Below are 18216 nucleotides of genomic sequence, written 5' to 3'. Positions count from 1 at the left end.
TTTTCTTTCTTTCTTTCTTCTCTCTCTCTCTCTTTCTGTACCTTGCTTCTCAGATTGAAAAACATTCTGAAGGTCATCCTTTCCTCCTTGTCTGATTATTTTTTATTTGACAAAAATCAGTTAATTTGGAGGAGAGCAAAGCTGTATGTCAATGACTTGGTTGCAATCTCATCAGGCAATCAGACGTGAGATCAACACAGCTGTTGGAACAGTAACAGCCAGAAAGATTCTAGTCACAGGCCAGTCAGGAGCACAGGAGCAAAGAGCATTCTTGTCACATGGGCTGACACCAGCAAAGATTTATTAATATATTCCTCCAAGAGATATTTAAAATCAGTGCCATGCTTTCAAAGATTATAAAACAGCTTAATAGTAATATGGGTAGCATTTTGGCTGTTCTTAAACCTCTTCCTTCAAAAGCAACTACAACTTTAAAAAAATTGGGCATATAAAATCTAGTCTTGTTACTCTCTCTAGCAACATATACCATATTGCATATTAAGATTTTGTGTATAATATATTTATTTGCACACAGAAATATGTATTTCTATGATACAGTTCATTACTTTATTTATAGAATATGTATATTAAGCATACAGCATATTCCAGAAAGATACATTAAATATGCACACAGTTCATGCTGCAGCGTGCACCCTTTTAAAAGAAGCGTATTTAAAAGGCATGGTATTGTATGTACATGCTGAAAATACACTTTGCACAATTCATCCAGCTTTGGGTGCTTCCCTAATCTATTTGCAACACCAGTGCTGTGGTTGTTGAAAGGGGTATCATCAAACTGGGGAAAGGCAGCTACCAGTGAGCCAAGTAGGAGAAAATAAAAGTAGACTGCATTTCTAAGTATATGGTGCCATCATTTTGAATTTCCGTCTTCCCCGATGTCAGATCTCTAGGATCAAAAAAGCAGCAAATGGATAAGGAGCAGAGGTATGTGGGATCTCCAGCTTCCACATTCAAATGGGAAAGCTTATCCCACGTGACTTATTATATTGGTGACTTTGTCCTAACACTTGGAAGCTGATACTAAATTAACGTGAACTGGTAAAAGGGGAATCAATTTTTTTTTTTTTAAGAAATGAACTGGCTTTTTGACATTCTTAATCTCCTCTTCTTCTAAGACCACTCTGGAATATTTACATTATTGCTATGAGGAGAGAAGAAATTCTTGACAGATATTCACCTTTCCAGTGAAAATAAAGGAGGTGAATCATATTGTTTCTGAAAGAGTCTCTCAATGATTTTGAAAGGAAAAGTGGCAGCTCTAATAGAAACTGACCACATCAACTGCAATCATTTTAATGGCCAATTACCAGCAACCTCTCAATTGACTAGACTCTGTAGCAATCATAATGGGACATGAAGATGTCGGAGACAATGTGCTATGTGCATGGTCTGGTAATTCTGGATATGTCGATGTCCCCTGTGTTCCCTATCTGTGAATTACAAATACACCAGACTCATGGATGACAGTGTGTCTGATACACAATTGGTGAGCATTAATTTTTTGAAACAGGTGAGCAATTTGCATTGATATTCTAATAGTGATACAAGATTATGTTCCCATGTATGCAAAGCAAGCTCTAGAATTCCTTAAAATAGACCAGGGTTTCTCGACTTTGGCACCGACACTTTGAGCCAAGTAATTCTTAGTTGTGTGCATGTGAGGGGGAGGCTATCCTGTGCATGTAAGCTGTATAGCAGCCTCCCCGGCCTCTATCTACCAGATGCCAGTAGCTCTCCCCCAAGTTGTGACCACCAAAAATGTCTCCACACATTGTTAAATGTCCCTGGGGGAGCAAAATCGTTCCTGTATGAGAGCCCCTGAAGTAGACAAATCCAGCAACAGTTCATGCAAGCCTTTGCATAAATCTCTGTGTCTTTCTAATCATCTACCGTGTTCAGTATTCTTCCCATTTCTCTGGTTCCAGTTGACAAAGCTTCCATGATGTGTTGCTCTGTAGTCACGTCCTTGCTGTAATGCGTGATTGTTTCTCTTTCAACAAGGTTGTGGTGGCTATGGCAAAGACCAAGAACAGGAGGAAAGAAGGCAGGGAGGATGTAATGGCAAGGAAGAGCAAGAGGCAGTTTGATTCACTGTGAGTTGAATTGTTAGAGTGGACCAGAAAAGACCCAAATCCAGACTCCTGAATCCTTGAATCCAAAGAGTTCATCCCAACTAAAGCTGAATCTACATCGTAATAGCACAACAAGTTAATCAGTGAAATATTCAGCCAGTCAGTTGATTCATTTACAACAAACCAAAGAGCCCATTGGCTTGATGTCCCTTCCATTCAACTGATTCACTGATTTGGAGAAATAAAATAAAAATAAATGCCAATTTAAAATTGTAAACATTTACAATAACCTTAGAGTAAAGGAATCTGTATGAACTGATCCTGTATGTTTATACCTAGAAGATTTGTGGGGGTATGATTAAAGTTTTTCAAACAGGAAGTTATTTTTTTTATAAAGGCTAAGTTACATACAACTATTGTTGGCAATTTGCTTCTTACTGTTCTTTTTTTTTTGTTGTTTATCTTGTGCTTTTTTTTTAACTCTCAAAACTGCTGAGATGACATTGATGAGGCAAGTCACAGAAAACAACTCTAAAGTGCTAAGGTTTAATACTGAAAAATTAATCATGCTACTCACATTGATATTACTGGTCAAGATATCATAAGGCCCATAAATCTAAAATGCAAAATAGGAAATTTGGGGTGGGTTTTATAAGTTTGATTTCTATTTATTGGGCCATCTTTAGAAAATCTGATTTTAAGACTACAGCACATACAGTAAGACAAAAAGTTGAGGGATAAAAATAGCTAAATGTGAATCAGTACAATCATATATTAGGGGTACCAAATAAAAATTCTCTACATGGACAAGATTCTATAGAAAGCCACTGTTTGGGTAATAGTTCCTGATCTGACTTCTGATGGTCTAGAAATAAAGAAATAATGAGAAGTGACACAGGCACAGCTACCTACACTCTTTTCCAGATTTTGCTGATCTCACTTGGCCTCCGTTAGTTATCCATCACATATGTGTCACAAAGATCACTATACTTCTACGGACAGAATTTTGAAGTTAAGACATTTTAGGGAGAATTGACAGTTTGAGGAAGATGGAACAGGTGGTTTCAGGAAATGTTTTTTAACGACTTTTTCCTTCTCCAGTGGGACATAGGGTGGCTACAACCAACCTCACTGGACGATGAATTGAGTATCATTAGTTAGCAGGCATTGAAGAGAAGGTCTTATTCTTTTGGGACTGACCCAGAGGTCACGGGTGCCATGAGAGTACATTAATCCTACTTAGGATTCCAAATGAGTAAAGCAGCTTCGTCCTGCTGACAAAGGCCAGAAGGTTGTGTTTTTCAAGTCAGCATTTCATACACGGGTCAGGCAAATTCCGGTTAAAACAGAATGCCCTCTCAGCCTTCCATTTGCCTTTTGCAAAATACATCTGGCCTCAGTAAACTTTCTCCAACTAAAAATGACTACTATTTAATTTGACAAAACCTCAGTTTAAAAAATGACTTTGGTTTCTTAAGCATGTTTAGGTTTTAGGTGGGCTATTCCATTCACATAAGAAGCTCCTGTGGGAGAAAACCAGGTTGGTGAAAACATTTCACCCGAAGGATCCTAAGCCAACTGAATGTTTATAGGCTTTTACACCCGCAAAGAATGCAAACGACACAGTGGGCAGGAGTGAAAGGCCCATCTTCATGGCTGTGTTTGGCTGTAGTTAGTGGAAGTCCTGCAGATTTTTGCCCTTACACAATGTACAACAGGGAAGTACGAAAGCCAATGGTATAATGAGAAAAATAATGATATGATCTAGTTAGGGTTTTTGTTTGTTTGCTTTCTTTTGATGGTGGGAAAAGGGAAAGGTAAAGCGAAAAGAGCATTTATTATGTTGCAATTCTCCAAATAAAACTGTAACAAAAGAATAATATATGCTTAACACTCCGGAGACCATTTCTACATCCTGTTTGGACCCTCTTTCTTCACTTCGCCATTGTGTGATGTCTATTTCCTTATGTTTAAGTCTCCATGCGAGCTTGTAACTGTGGCATTTCATCCTTGTATGGACACCCAGGAACAAAAAAAAAAAAAAAAAAAGGAAAAAAAAGGGGAGGTTTTTCTTCTTGTGCAGAGATAAAATTGTAGATTCAGAAGCCCTTCTTCAAGAGAGTACAAGAAAGCGTAGATTGTCCCTCCAATCCACAATTCCAACATGTCTCTTTCATGGTCTCATTGCTCCTAAACTGACAGGGTTTATAAGGTGCAGGTTTCTCAAACTGGAGCATAGGCACGACAAAAGTGTCACTGTTAAGCTCCTTACTTGCACATTCCGTAATGAGACTATAAAGTGCAATGGCAGAGATTTTTAAAACTGGGAGCTCTTCCATCCCTTTTCTTTTTCCCAAGCTCCCCTGACCACCTTCCTCCTCTACAAAGTTGTTTCACCTTGTAGCGCCTATGTTCTTATAATGACACATGAGAAGATGTTTAAAGGTCTTCTTGAAGGTAGCGTTACAAAGTGCATAGCAGGCGGGGTTGATAGTGCTGTTGATGTAACAGAGCCAATAACCAATGGTCCACACTGTGTTGGGGATGCAGGGCGCACAGAAGGTGTTAATGAGCACCATGACATTGTATGGGGCCCAAGTGATGATGAAAGCCAACAGAATAGCCAAGATCGTCCTGGTCACTTTCTTCTCCCGGGAGGGAGGAGGCTTCTTTTTGGCGGGCTGCTTAGTCATCTTCACAATCTTGCGAGCCACAATGTTCTGCTTTTCATCTCCGTTCTGACCTGCTGAACCAACGAGCTCCACGGTGGCATTAGCTGGGGTACACAAGTCACCTTTTTGGGTCTTGGTGACGATTTTGATGCACGTTTGCTTCGAGTTCTCATCTTTGGAATGGCCCAGGGAAGTGGAAACTGTGTTCTCATCCTGGGTGACTTCATCATCTCTCATGTTAGAGGCGACAGCACTGACGGAGGTGGAGTCATTGGAGCTCTCTTTCTCCTCTCCCTGGACACAGTTTTCGGTCACCGCATCTCTGGGGGCCTTGCCATTCTGGATTTTGTTGTGCTGCAGGCCGTCATCACTGCCAGGCATGTTGTTGTTATCTGGCTTGACTATCCTGCCTTGTACCAGACTGGGAGAAACTGGGTCTTGGTTGGCCACAGGCTCCTTCTTGTCCTTCTTTATCCTGCTCTTGCTGGCTCGGGATATGTGCCAGTATAACACAGTCATGATGATCACAGGCAAATAGAAGGCTGCGATGGCAGTACCGAAGGTGACAGCAGCGTTGGAGAAAAACTGAATGTAGCATTCTCCATCCTCCACAGTCCTCACCCCTACGATGAACTGCCAGAAGAGAATGGCCGGGGCCCAGAGGATAAACGAGAGGACCCAGGCAGCTGCAATCATCATACCTGCCATTTTCGTGGTCCGCTTGACTGGGTAGGTGAGCGGTTTGGTGACACAGAAGTACCTGTCAAAGCTGATAATGAGCAGATTCATCACGGACGCATTGCTGACTACGTAGTCCAGGGCTAGCCAAAGGTCACACACCACAGGTCCCAAAGGCCAGTAGCCAATCACAGTGTAGAGGGTGTACAAGTTCATGGAGAAAACACCAATGATGAGGTCAGCACAGGCCAAGCTGAACAAAAAGTAATTGTTGACGGTCTGGAGGTGGCGGTTGACTTTAATGGAGACCATGACCAGAATGTTCCCAATGATGGTCACCAAACTGAGGGATCCAGCCACAAGAACAATAAACACCACTTCAAATGTTTTATAAGGACTGGTCAGAGCCAGGCCATTGTTAGAGGAGTTTGTTGAGTTATTCATTTTGTGTTCGCTAATCAGTAGCCAGTAGCCAAATACACATTTAAACCTGCAGGGAAATAGAATAAAATTAACAAATATAATATAAACACTGGGTTAAAATATATCAGATTTCTTCCTTTTGAACCACAATTTTTTCTTCAAAATCTTCATTCCTTCTGCTCCATGTTTATTGTGCCTATCTGCCTCAATTCCCCACATAAATGGCAAAGACATTAACTGGAGGATTCAAAAGATCCTTTCAGGCTAGCAATGTATTTGAAGTCTGATAACATTTTGAATGTGTCCATATCTAGTTATGAATATCTGTCTATCTATCATTAGTCAATTTAACTAAGTATGCTATTTTTTAAAGTTTTTTAAAGATTTTATTTATTTATTTAGAGAGAGCATGAGTGGGGAGAAGGACAGAGGAAGAGAAGAGAGAGAATCTCAAGCAGACCCCGACTGAGCGCAAAGCCTGATGTGGAGCTCGATCTCATGACCCTGACATCATGACCTAAGTCGAAATTATGAGTCGGGTGCTTACGTGACTGAGTCATCCAGGCGCCCCTGAGTATACTATTGATGAATTAAAATGAATGAACTAAAATTACCCCTAAGACTTTCCGAAGCATCAAGAGGTTTCTGGTATATACATAAAAATTAATAAGCCGATAGGAAGAAGAAAGCATAAAACTTAAAATATTGAATATGTCACTTTTATGGCCAATAGCACCTATCCACCTGGAAGCTTTAAGCCTTTTTCATAATGATACTGACACTGATACTAACAAAGATATGATAATAATAATTCATTAGTCAATACCCTTCCCCCACAGACTATTATTTTTCTCTGATCTCCATTTTACACTTGTAGTTAGCATCACATAGCTAACATTTCCAATATTCTATGCCCTGCAAAAGAAATTGTTTATTAAATGCATACTGACAATGATTATGTGAATTTTCTGAACGTTTTATTTTCCAAGTCACTATCAAATTTATTATTCTACTGTTCTTCCTGCCAAATCTTTGGTGCAGTCTGGCTGGGATTTATTTTTGTTTGTCAGAAGAAGGAACTGAAGCCCAGAAAGAGTCAGTACTTTATATAAGGTCACATAACGAGTCAATCACAGAGATAAGACTATGAACCAACCTCAGTTGGCTCGAGAATTTACTCATTCACTTTGTCCTCACATACCTACTAAGCAACTTCTCCGTATTAGGCATTTGCTATAGGCTGGATATTCAGTGATGATGAAGACAAGATCCCTGTGTGGGAGATGTATGTGCTCTGGTGGCAGCCATGGGTTGCCGAAGAAGCAATGATGAAACCTGAGTGTCCTTTCTGCTGCCAAACACTGCTGAGTTTCAATAAACACATAATTATCATTTTTCAGACAGTATCACGCAAGTCTGGCGACAGACTGCGTCTAGGAAGTTCTATTTCAGCTATAGTTACACAAATGTGCACAGAGGTCTACTCAGGGATGTTCATTCAGAAATGTTACAGCAAAAACAAAAACAGAAACAAAAACAAAAACAAAACCCTTAGAAATATTAAAACGACTCACCTACAGAGGATTGGTTAAACATACTATGGAATACTCTTACAATGGAATAGTATGCAGCTGTTAGAACAAAAAGGCAGATACATGTGTTCTGGCATTGCTGTGGAAAGTTATAGTTAGAAGATGATATGATCAAAGCAAGACTCATAATATTACAGAACAGCATTCCATTTAAGCACAAAGGCGATTACATATATGATAGGAATCTGTAGGTCTTGAGGAAACACCGAAGAGTTAGCTCAAGGAAATGATGTTAATGAAGGCGCAACTTACCATTTTGCTTTCCAAAATTATACATGTCAGTTACTGTGCTGAGAAAAAGGGTCTTACAAAGTGTCATTTACTTTTGACATCAAGTGCTTCAGAATACTGCCCAATGAGTCCGTTATGAATATATCCTTTTGGAATTAAACAAAATGTAGATTTCAGGCTCACTCCAGACCTCTGGATTCAGAACGGTAAGCCATGTTAAGAAACACTTCTAAAACCTCTCCTGTGCTATCTCTTTTAAAATTTGGTTTTGTATACCACAACCTATTTCTCTGGGCTTGGTCCTCACCCATCACATAAACATTCCCAGTGTCTCTTGTGTATTACATGTAGGAGGAAACACTTTCTCCAATATTCTGTTCCTCACTGGGTATTATGAAAAGTTTGGTTTTGTTAACGGATAGCACAATAGGCATCCACAAGAGATGTTGAAATGTACCCTGCAGCGGGTAAGGGAGGACTACTGTAGTTAGTAGCCCTTAGGTTTTCACTTCTACAGATCCCCTGTTCGTACATTGACCCACGGCACACTGATTGATACACCCATCTAGGATTTTTCTCCTTCCCTGGAAAAGCAGTGAATTTTGGCTTCTGAGTCTTCCTAGCTCTACCATCCAGCTTCCCTCCCCAAATGTAATTGGTGCTCAAAAATGTTTATTGAATCATAACAGGATTAATAATTAGTACTATTAATCCAATCTCTACTTACTTACCCAGTGGAGTTGTTTCAATAGCATTTCTCTTTAACAGCACTTTTTTTTTTTTTGGTCATGATTCATACAACTGTTTATTCATGAAATTTATTTAAACAAAGTAATTTCACTAATTCAATCACTGATTCTGATGATACCTTATTAGCTAAGGTAACTGTAAGACAGAATTCTGACTAGCTTATAAGCTTGCTTTTGTCTATTCATTAAATTCATTGACAATTTTTGAATTGGAGTTATATTTACATTTCACAAATTGTTCATTTTAATAAATTTTGATTGAAAAACACCAAAATTACTTTCTGAATGTCCTGTTTGACACTTCATTCTTCACATTCATTTTAATAAAATGTAGGACTATATTTATTTTCATTTTAAAAAGTCTTCTGGTGACTTCCCCTGGAGAATAATGTATAAATATGACATTTTGTCAAAAAATAAACTAGTTTGATCTCTTATTTTGTAGATTAAGAAAGGGTAAGAGTAAGTGATTTGTCCACAGTCATCTGGCCTTTGCCATTGCTTGTGCTAAGAATAATACCTATTACTATTCTAAAACATCACAGTAATATAGAGATGTAACAATTCTATTTATTTGCTAGTTTGTTCTTCTCCTTCCTCCGTTTTCCCTCTTCTTGTTTACAATGAGCGTGCATTACATTTCAGCTAAAAAACAAACAAAAAACCCAAAAACAAAGAATCCAAAAAGCTAAAAGAAAACAGCCTTGGGACTCTCAAACATATGTTATCTCACTTATATTAACAACTCTAAAATATATAAACATCCTATCACCCCCTTGATCTGAAGACAGAAGCTGAGGCCACAGAAGAAGCTGAAGTGATCACTCTCGGTTTCAAGGCTACAGAGCAAAAAGTCTGCCACTAAAACTAATATCCTTACCTTTGAGCTAGATACTCTTTCTCTGTTTCCCTTCTCCACTTGAGAATTATACTTTATCCGAAATTGCTAGGCATTTGTATAATGCTGAGTTATACCCAAAGGTTTCTAGCTAAGCCACATTCTGTCTGGGGGACCTGGAATTCTTACGCAGGTAGAACACAGCAAATTTATATAATATACTTTGTTGCTATCGATCTCCTCTAAATTCTTAGAGTTCTAGTATTTGCTCGTTTATACTAAGGCTATATGTAAAAATGGAAAACATCTCACTCAGAGACAAGCACAAACGTTTGAGGGATGGCGTTCTTGTCTCCCCATGTGACGCACAGCTATGGAAGGCCCGCTGCTCTTCTATCAAAGAAAACAGCTGCTTTTCATCACCCTCTTCCCACCTCTGCTGTTTACATTTCTGAAGAAGTTTTTACTTCTGGTGTGGCACCGCAGGGTTTTATTAAAGCAAAAACTGTGACATCATTGATGAAATAACATAATCACAACAGACTAAACAATGAAGATGATCTCCAGGATTCAATATCTGAATATGGCAAGTGTTTACCAACCCATTTGTATTTTACAATGTTAGCATATGACTAAGTTTTGAAAGTATCATGGAAACTTATGAGAAAAACATTTCTCTGGCCTTACTTTCTTTATTACTTGAGTCTCTATACATAGCAGTGAGGAATGCATCGTGGTTTAACATTATCTTTGCAAAGCTGCGAGTGCTAATCTCTGCTCTTAATTATTAGCTGTGAGAGTCTGATCATGTCACTAAACTTCCATGAACCTTAATTTTTTTTCTCAAACAAGAATAATCATCACCCTATTTTTCTTCTGGAGCTGTGGGAAAGTTCAAAGTGAGATAATGTCTCTGAACCATGATCTATAAATGTTAACATTAAGTAAGTGCCATTAATATTTCCATTTGCTAAGTGGGTATAAATTAATCACTTTTCTTAACAGTTAACAGAAAATTGTGTGTATGGGGGTGAAACAGACTAGGAGTGAGGAGGTGTAGTGGGAATGGTAATACTAAATTATCATTATCCATGATATTAAGTTATCAATAACATTAAATCATCGATGACAATATATTGACAATAATAGGTAATGAACATGATTACTCTTCACAGCAACTCCTGAAGTGATTATTATTATTATTATTATATGCTTTTCTATATAAACAAAAGATCAAAGAACTTGAACAAAAGATCAAAGAACAAAGTTATTTGAGATTCAACCCCCGAGCGCCTGACTCCAGATTCTGCAACAAATATTTATTGTTTGCCTGTGGAGCAATCTTACTTGGCAGCAAATGTGTGCCCCAAATATTGATTCCTTAACCTGCCATGACTAAGCCTTTTGCCTCAAATTCAAGTCAGGTCCTTGGTTCAGACAACGGAAGATCATCGTGTCCAGGCTAAAATAGTGACTTTGGGCAGGAGCTGTTCATAGTAAGATACAGAATAGTAAGTAAGGTTCCTGATTATGTAAATACATGACACTTAAGATTTAAAACATTTTCCTAAAAAGCAATCATAAAAATATGTCACCATGTGAATTAATATATAACCTCTCACCAAAGTATTCATATCAATTACATAGAAGTTCTACACAAAGAAGCTCAATAACATTTTTAAGAAGTTACAGAGAGAACGCTAATCAAAATGATTTAAAAAATAAATTCTGATATGTATTTAGATACACAATGGAAATTAAATTAAAAAATGGGATTTTCTCCACACTCTGCCCAAGCGAGGCAGCATGCCTGATATATAATGATCTCTTCATAGGTGCGTCCACAGTGTAATAAGCTAATCATAAATTTATCAACACATGAATTCTAACCTAAGTTTTAGAATTTTCTGCACGTTATTTTATTTAATTATCACAATAACCTGGTAAGAATTATCATCTTCTCCAGTTTTGTAGATGACAATGATTAGAGAGCTGGCAAGTACTGAGGCCATGGTTCAAATTTAGGTATCTGACTCTTCTATGCCACCCATGACATGAAACTTGAAATAAAAAAAAATTTTTTCTAGAAGAATAAGAAAAGTCAGGAAAAAAAAAAGAGGGAGTCCATGATTGATAACTAGAATCCAGAGAGAAGATACATAATTATACAAAAAAAAATTCAGAACAAGAAATCAAGGAGAAGTCACATGAAGTTGACTTTATACTTGTTTATATTTATTTAACTTTTGTTTTTCAAATGTAATCTTGGTGTATATTACTTTTTATAGATTTCTAATTTCTGCTGCTATTTGAACACATTACCAAAAATGGCAGGGTGTTCTGAGTGTTCTCTGTCCATGTCTTTCACTGAGATGCAGGCTAACTGTTGAGCAAACACGAGGGATAAAATCATCAGCCTCACCAGGGTTGCCTGAATGTCCTTCAACGGATAGTGCAATAAGGCCCACGGTAGCTTTTTAAATTGTGTGTGTAAGGGCTAAACATGCAGACTGTTCTGAAATAATTAAAAATTTACTTCAACAATATTATGTCAAGATATCTAGCTTCAGTACAAAATACTGCTATTACAGCAAATGTGAAAACTACAAGGATGGTACAATGTCGTGTCTTCGAGAACCGTCAGACTCTCATTAGGAGCAAGACTACCTACGACTGAGGAGCTTGACAGAGACATTCCCACCCTCTCCTCTCTGACTGAAGAATGAGATGTGGTCAGTTTACACTGTGTTATCACCAATTAGAAAGCAAATGGACTTATTTGTTTTTAATTTATATATTTAAAAATAAATATAATGTATTATATAATAGTCTGATGAATGAGATAGTAACTGTAAGATTACCCTGACGTCGGACAGATGACCCCTGGGACATACAGCCTATATTGTTTTAGATCTTCTGCACATTCAGTTAATCCCATTAGTTCATAAATAGCATTGGTACAGGTAAATAATAGGCTTTGGAATTGTTCCTACATCAACGATCCATCACACCTGCCATGAATGATGGTGGAAAAAAAAAAGAAAGGCAAGAGAACTAGGGAGAGATTTTAAGGAAGTCTGAGGAAAAAAATCCCCTTCTTTAAAGTTTCAGTTTTGATACCAAGGCAGTAGATAACACAGTTTGCCTATATTATGATGACCCCTACAAATCTTGAGTATCTTTCCATTTTACTTACAAGAAAGGGAGAGTTCTGACCTGGGGCTTGGGGGGACAGTGCAGCTCGGAGAGCTGAATACTGACATTCCACACTCTGGTACTTTGACAACATGAGACAGAAATGGAGTAAATTTCCACCCCCCCCATTTTAATCAGGCTTCCCTTTAGCCAAAGAACACGTTAAGAGGGAGTACACATATCGAGAGATTTTTCATGACTCCTGAATTTCACTACGTGAGCAGCTATGGTGGGGTGGGGGCTGCAGGAGCAACAGGGGCCCTCCTCGGAAACCAGGGCTAGCTCTGTTTTTGTTTTTTTATTTATTGTAAAACACCTTATTGAATTTCTGCTGTGAACAGATCTTTATATACCTTCAAGGGCTTCAGAGGATGGAAGTGAAGGAGGAAGGAATGACCAAACAAAATCAAACACATTCTTGTCCACAAGGAGCTTATACTCTCAGGGAGACACAAATTACTGATGGACTTTCCAGCTACCGAAAACAACTCTGGGCCAATATAATGATTAATGGTCAAGACTCAGGATCCATGGAGGAAGGCTGGTCAGATTGGGGTGAAAAATACAGACATTTCCCCGGATGCATTTCCTGGTAGATCTATCACTCTTCTCTTTCTCTTTTTCTTACTCCCCTCACTGTTTGTTTGTGTGTGACATTTATATATATAATACATGTAATATAAATATATATATTTACTATGTTCTCAAGATTCTGCATTATATTACATTTCTCAGAAAAGCACAATATACTCCTGGGGGGTGTTCACTCCAGTGCATTGAGCCTGACAAGCTGTAGGTTTTGAAACACAGAGTAAGACTGAGCTGTGACCTCACCTATACTGGGTTTTTAATTGTGTCTCAAAGGATACGTCAAAAGTATTTTGGAAGCAATGTGTAGGGTTGTTCTCATTAGAAAACTTCAGCACAGAACTGCAGACTTTACCGGCTATGCAATATATTTGAAAAAAGAAAACCACACTTAAATTGCATTTATCAAGCTGTATCCTTAAGGTTTGTGCGCTCTACAATATGCAAGTTGTACTTTTGTAAAAAAGGGAAAAAATGTAAAAGCAAATGGTAGAAAAAGAGTGAAAGTAGCAGAAACAGCAATCTGATCCCCACACCAGTACAAATACAAGAGAATTCATGAATTTTTCCAAGGTAAAAACCTTAAAGCACCTTCAAGCCCTTATTACAATGTACACATGTTCGCGGTTTTGGCTGCCTGTCAAACACACTATTCTTAGTGACGCTGGACAGACTTCCACTCCCTGTTCGCCAAACTATCTTTTCCTTTCTTTAAAACACATCCTAAACAACACTTACTCTAGAAATATGTCATGACTAAGAGGGAAAGAGACCTTAAAATGGTTTAACGAATACCTTAGTCCTCGCCTGTGAGTCCGTGGCACATTTTAGTTATTTTTCCACACAATGTACCTCATGCCAAAAAGGAAAAGAGGTCTGGATGGCTCTAAAGAAAACACAGTATGGAATAAACCATTCTTTTGACTTTTCAAAATGAAAATCCATCTGAGTAAGCCCTGGTGCACCTTCCTTTTCTGTCCTAGGAATCTGACAGAACTCAGTATTGATGATGAACATAATCTCCTGAATGGTGCTGACCAAACAGTGGGCTCTAGGACCAACAGCCGCAGAACTAGAGAAAGCCCTCTGTCTAAAGGTTATTATGTCCTGACAAGGAGAGTGAAAGGAAAATGGAAGCAATCCTCAGAGAGCTACTGAAAGTTGCATATGATTAGGCAGCTGTATTTGAGTTGATGTCTGTGTCTTTCTCATCATCTTGAGAAGTTGGAAATGTGTATAGTCGGCTTTTTAAAAATTTTGTTGTTTTTTTTTTCCCCAAAGTCGGCAGGCTTCTGGTTTAATAACTCTAAATTAGTTAATTCATTGCTTTGAATTAAACATGTGAATCAAATTTGCAGAGGAGTTGAGGCTTGTTATGACTCTGACAGAAAATTCTAGAATGAAAGCTGTTGTTCCAGAAAAGCTGAGCAATTGCAAACAATGCATCCCTTTAGGGATCCTTTTCAATGGCACACGTGCCTTCCACTGGAAGCTGAGACAGAACACAAGGCAACAGGGAACTTCGGATAGTAGGTCAAGGACAGTTTTGAAAAGGGAAGTAAGGATCAGTTTAGGGTCAGGGAGAAGCTAAAAGAGCTGTAAGTTAGTAGTTTTCCTCTGAAGTACTCTTCAGATTCAGATAGTTAAGAACTAATGGGAACAGAAATCATGAAAAGATTAGGAGGCACACACAGAAGTTAATTTCTCTTCTTCTGAGTACAAAGAAAATGCAAATTTAGATAACACATCTTATAACAGGTAAGTAGAGAAAAAGACACTTGGCCATACTTAGGAAACTGTATTTATTCTAAACACATCTCTACTTAATATTATATTGTTTAAGGACAAAAAGGAAAAAGAATTCAATGCATGTGTTGCTCTTTTCATAAAAAGACACATATGAAAAATAAACTGTACTGAATTTTATAGACACGATTTTCCTCTTTAAATAAATGTACCCTTAAGTGTAAGCTTAACAGACAAGATCATTCTTCTGGTAGCAACACCCAGAATGTAGGTAGGCATGGACTCCCAAGAAATGAATTCACCTCCATAAGGGTAAATCTGGGTTCTTCAGCTTTTCAATGACAGAAATGACACAGGCCTCATATGCCTATGACTCACATCAGATTCCGTGACACTATAAAAATAAAATAGTAATGAAGTGTAGAGAGTAATGCGCAGCAACTGTTTTAATTGTTCCCAGTCGAAACACAAAATGATTGTTTCCTCAGAGTCTGATTGCAGCCTATTTCTAGAACGGAGCAAAATGACCACCATGTTATCCCACAGAACGTAAGAAATGAGAGCACGGAGAAGATTCAAGTCTTTCCTAAATGATCTACAGCAATGAGATGGGGACGCACAAAAAAATGCAAAAACTCGGCAAAGATTTTGTATCTAAAGCACTAATTTAGAGTTCAAGCAAGTTGGTTGGAGAGAATCAAGTTTTATGTGGTAAATCAGGACAGTCAATCCTTCTACCGGCTCGCAAGGAAATCACTTGCCCGGTGGTAGCCACAGCAACCACGCCATATTGAATGTCTGTAGTGTATGTCACTACTGCTGCCTCACCCTCACTTCCTCCACCCTCCCCTCCCCTCTCTGGGCACCATTAGTTCAAGCCTATTTCAATATTTAAGTTCCCAGCTCCCCCAATCTTATGACTCTCTCAACACTTTGGAAAATCAAAGCTCTCATTCACACTAAGCTAGGATTTGCCAGTCCTGTTCTTTCTCTTTCCTCAGGAGGCAGGCTTCCTGTTGACTGCGCCCAGAGTGAGAGCCATGACAGTGACGCTCCCTTTCTCAAATTACAGTATCTTGGCTAGTAAACATCCCCAGGACAGTTTACGTGCTCCACCTTGTCATCTAAGAAAAAGCAGCCAAACTTCAGGCAGTTCACATTGCTGAGATATTTAAATACCTTGTCTGTACCTGAACAATGCATGAGAAGGGGAGGTCATCAGATAGACAGGCTCTGCATGGATGGGGGCTTGTGCACAGATCTGCTGGGTGGGATGTTTTTCCTTCAAGTACAACTGTACCATCAGCAGAGCAGTTTTAGTTTGTGTTCTCCTGGGGCAGGACTATACACAGCTGGACCTTGAAGAGAACATGTTAGACTAGAATTCTGTGGTTAATTAATCCCCCAAACAACTCAAAGTGAAAGGAAATAGAAAGCTGAGAGAATTTTCCCTGGCCTCCCTCACCTAACCACTGTGTGTGCAAGTGTGTGCGAAGAGTTTTAGCTGATGAAGAAGGGATAATGACACATTGAGGAAGACAAGAAAGAAAGAATGTCTCTGCTCTTAAGAAGGTCTAAGTCTAGGGAAATTCTTTCACAAATGTCACTTCCTCTTGAGGAAGACAGCAGCAAAGACCACCAGCCTGGATATCCTTCTAAGAGACACACAAACAGGAAGACTGGCCTCCTTGCCCCGTAAGCCTGGTCTAGCTTTTCTCTCTGTATGAGTTATCCATGGATAACTAGTATGGGTCTTTGGATACAGCAGATTGGGTGTTGAATCTAAGACCAAAATCTATCTCTGCTACATTCTATTTATGTGAAGTTAAATCTGTTGACTCCCTTTCCACATTTAAGAGAGGTGGAAAATAAAATTTATCATTCAGAATTTAAAAAAATATATATATATATAATACACAAGGCTCTTAGTGGGTGCTTATTAAGTAGTCATGATTATTAAGTTCATTATCATTTAACATGTGGTTCCTTTTTTTTTTGAGAGAGAGAGAGAGCACATGTGAGGTGGGGAGGGACAGACAGAGGGAGAGAGAATCTCAAGCAGACTCCATGCTCAGCATGGAGCCCAATGTGGGGCTCCATCTCACCACCTTGAGATCATGACCTGAGCCTAAATCAAGAGTTGGACATCTAACCGACTGAGCCACTCAGGTGCCCCTAACACGTGGTTCTAAGCAACAAGTAGAACATTAATAACAAAGGAAAGAAAGAAAGAAACAAGGAAAGAAAGAAAAAAAAAGGAATGAAGTGTGCATTCTGGATTTCTCCCCACAAAATAAGGAAGTAAGTTGAAGCAATTTTTAATTTGGTGTGAGTCTATTCCATGCCACTTTTATTATTTGCTTCCATTTATATTAAGCATTCGGGAAGTCCCATGATCATTCTATGGTATCCTGATTCTTAATGCCGAGATGGTAAGACTCTTCGATCTAAACTTCAAGGAATGTCAGTCTGAAAGTTAGTGACTAATTCTGTTCCTAACTGAAAGGTCACACGGTCAAAGATAAGTAAACCTCCACTTAAAATTCCTGCCGTATATAAGGAATACGTCCACGATACTTTACAGTACTATATGCTGACAGAGCAACGGTAGGTGTGCTTGCGGTGAGCGCAGTATGACTTGAAGCCTGTGACTCACTTGGCTGTGTACCTGAAACTAATGTATCATTGTGCATCAATTATACTCAAATACAAAACATCAAAAATAGAATTCTTGCTGTGGATCCATGAAAGATTATTTAGCAATTCTATACTTATATTTTAGCTGAAAGTGATCAGTTTATTTTAGAGGAAAATATGATCTTCCCAAGGAACTAGGAAAAATTTCTGCCCCTACATAAATTAAGAACAAATAATGAAACTATGAGACTGATTTGTTGTTAATAAATACAAAAACAGCAAAATTCCACTCTGAGTCAAACTGTGAATGCTTAGAGCAACATAGTGATATGATCTGTGGACATGCATAAAACTAATCTGTGACTTAACATTTACTGTATTACTTGAAGTGCTGTTTAAAAACAACTACTTTTAAAATTTCATTTTAGCAGTTCTGCTAAATAAAGGTAAAATTGAAGGTAAATACTTTATAACAAGAATAGCAACATAAAAGAATGTTCAGTCTGCCACAGACTAGTTTTCTTGAGTGTTTTCAGGCCTTTTCTGGCTTTACCTGTGCTTATTTCTCATGACTTCTCCAATCTCTTGATGCAAATCTTTACCTCCTGCATATCTGCATCTCTCCCTCATCATCCCATCTTCAGTGAGTGTTCCATGTAGGAGATGGTGCAGGTTGTCCGAGGAACCCCCAGAAGAGGCCAATTTCCCAATCTCCTAATGTCATGTTCCTTTTCTGCCATGACTGGCTAGAAGACAGACACTTAACTTTATTTA

At 38.4% G+C, this 18216-nt stretch overlaps 1 protein-coding gene across 4 annotated transcripts in view; it reads right to left on the bottom strand.

The window, feature by feature from the left end:
* Positions 1-284: 284 nt before the first annotated feature.
* Positions 285-18216, bottom strand: part of CHRM2 (cholinergic receptor muscarinic 2) — a 145005-nt gene continuing 127073 nt past the window's right edge. For 3 of the 4 annotated variants that reach the window (XM_034672827.1, XM_019794095.2, XM_034672823.1), the window contains exon 3: positions 285-5933. In XM_034672827.1, coding sequence (XP_034528718.1) covers positions 4487-5887 — 1401 coding nt within the window. In that variant the 5' untranslated portion in view covers positions 5888-5933 and the 3' untranslated portion in view covers positions 285-4486. The remainder of the gene's footprint in view (positions 5934-18216) is intronic. The other variant, XM_034672835.1, reaches the window with a different exon arrangement.

The sequence above is a fragment of the Ailuropoda melanoleuca genome, chromosome 1, assembly GCF_002007445.2.
Source record: "Ailuropoda melanoleuca isolate Jingjing chromosome 1, ASM200744v2, whole genome shotgun sequence".
In the NCBI taxonomy this organism is placed as follows: Eukaryota; Metazoa; Chordata; class Mammalia; order Carnivora; family Ursidae; genus Ailuropoda; species Ailuropoda melanoleuca.
The sequence above is the reverse complement of the archived record's forward strand: the minus strand, read 5'-3'. Positions and strand labels throughout refer to the sequence as shown.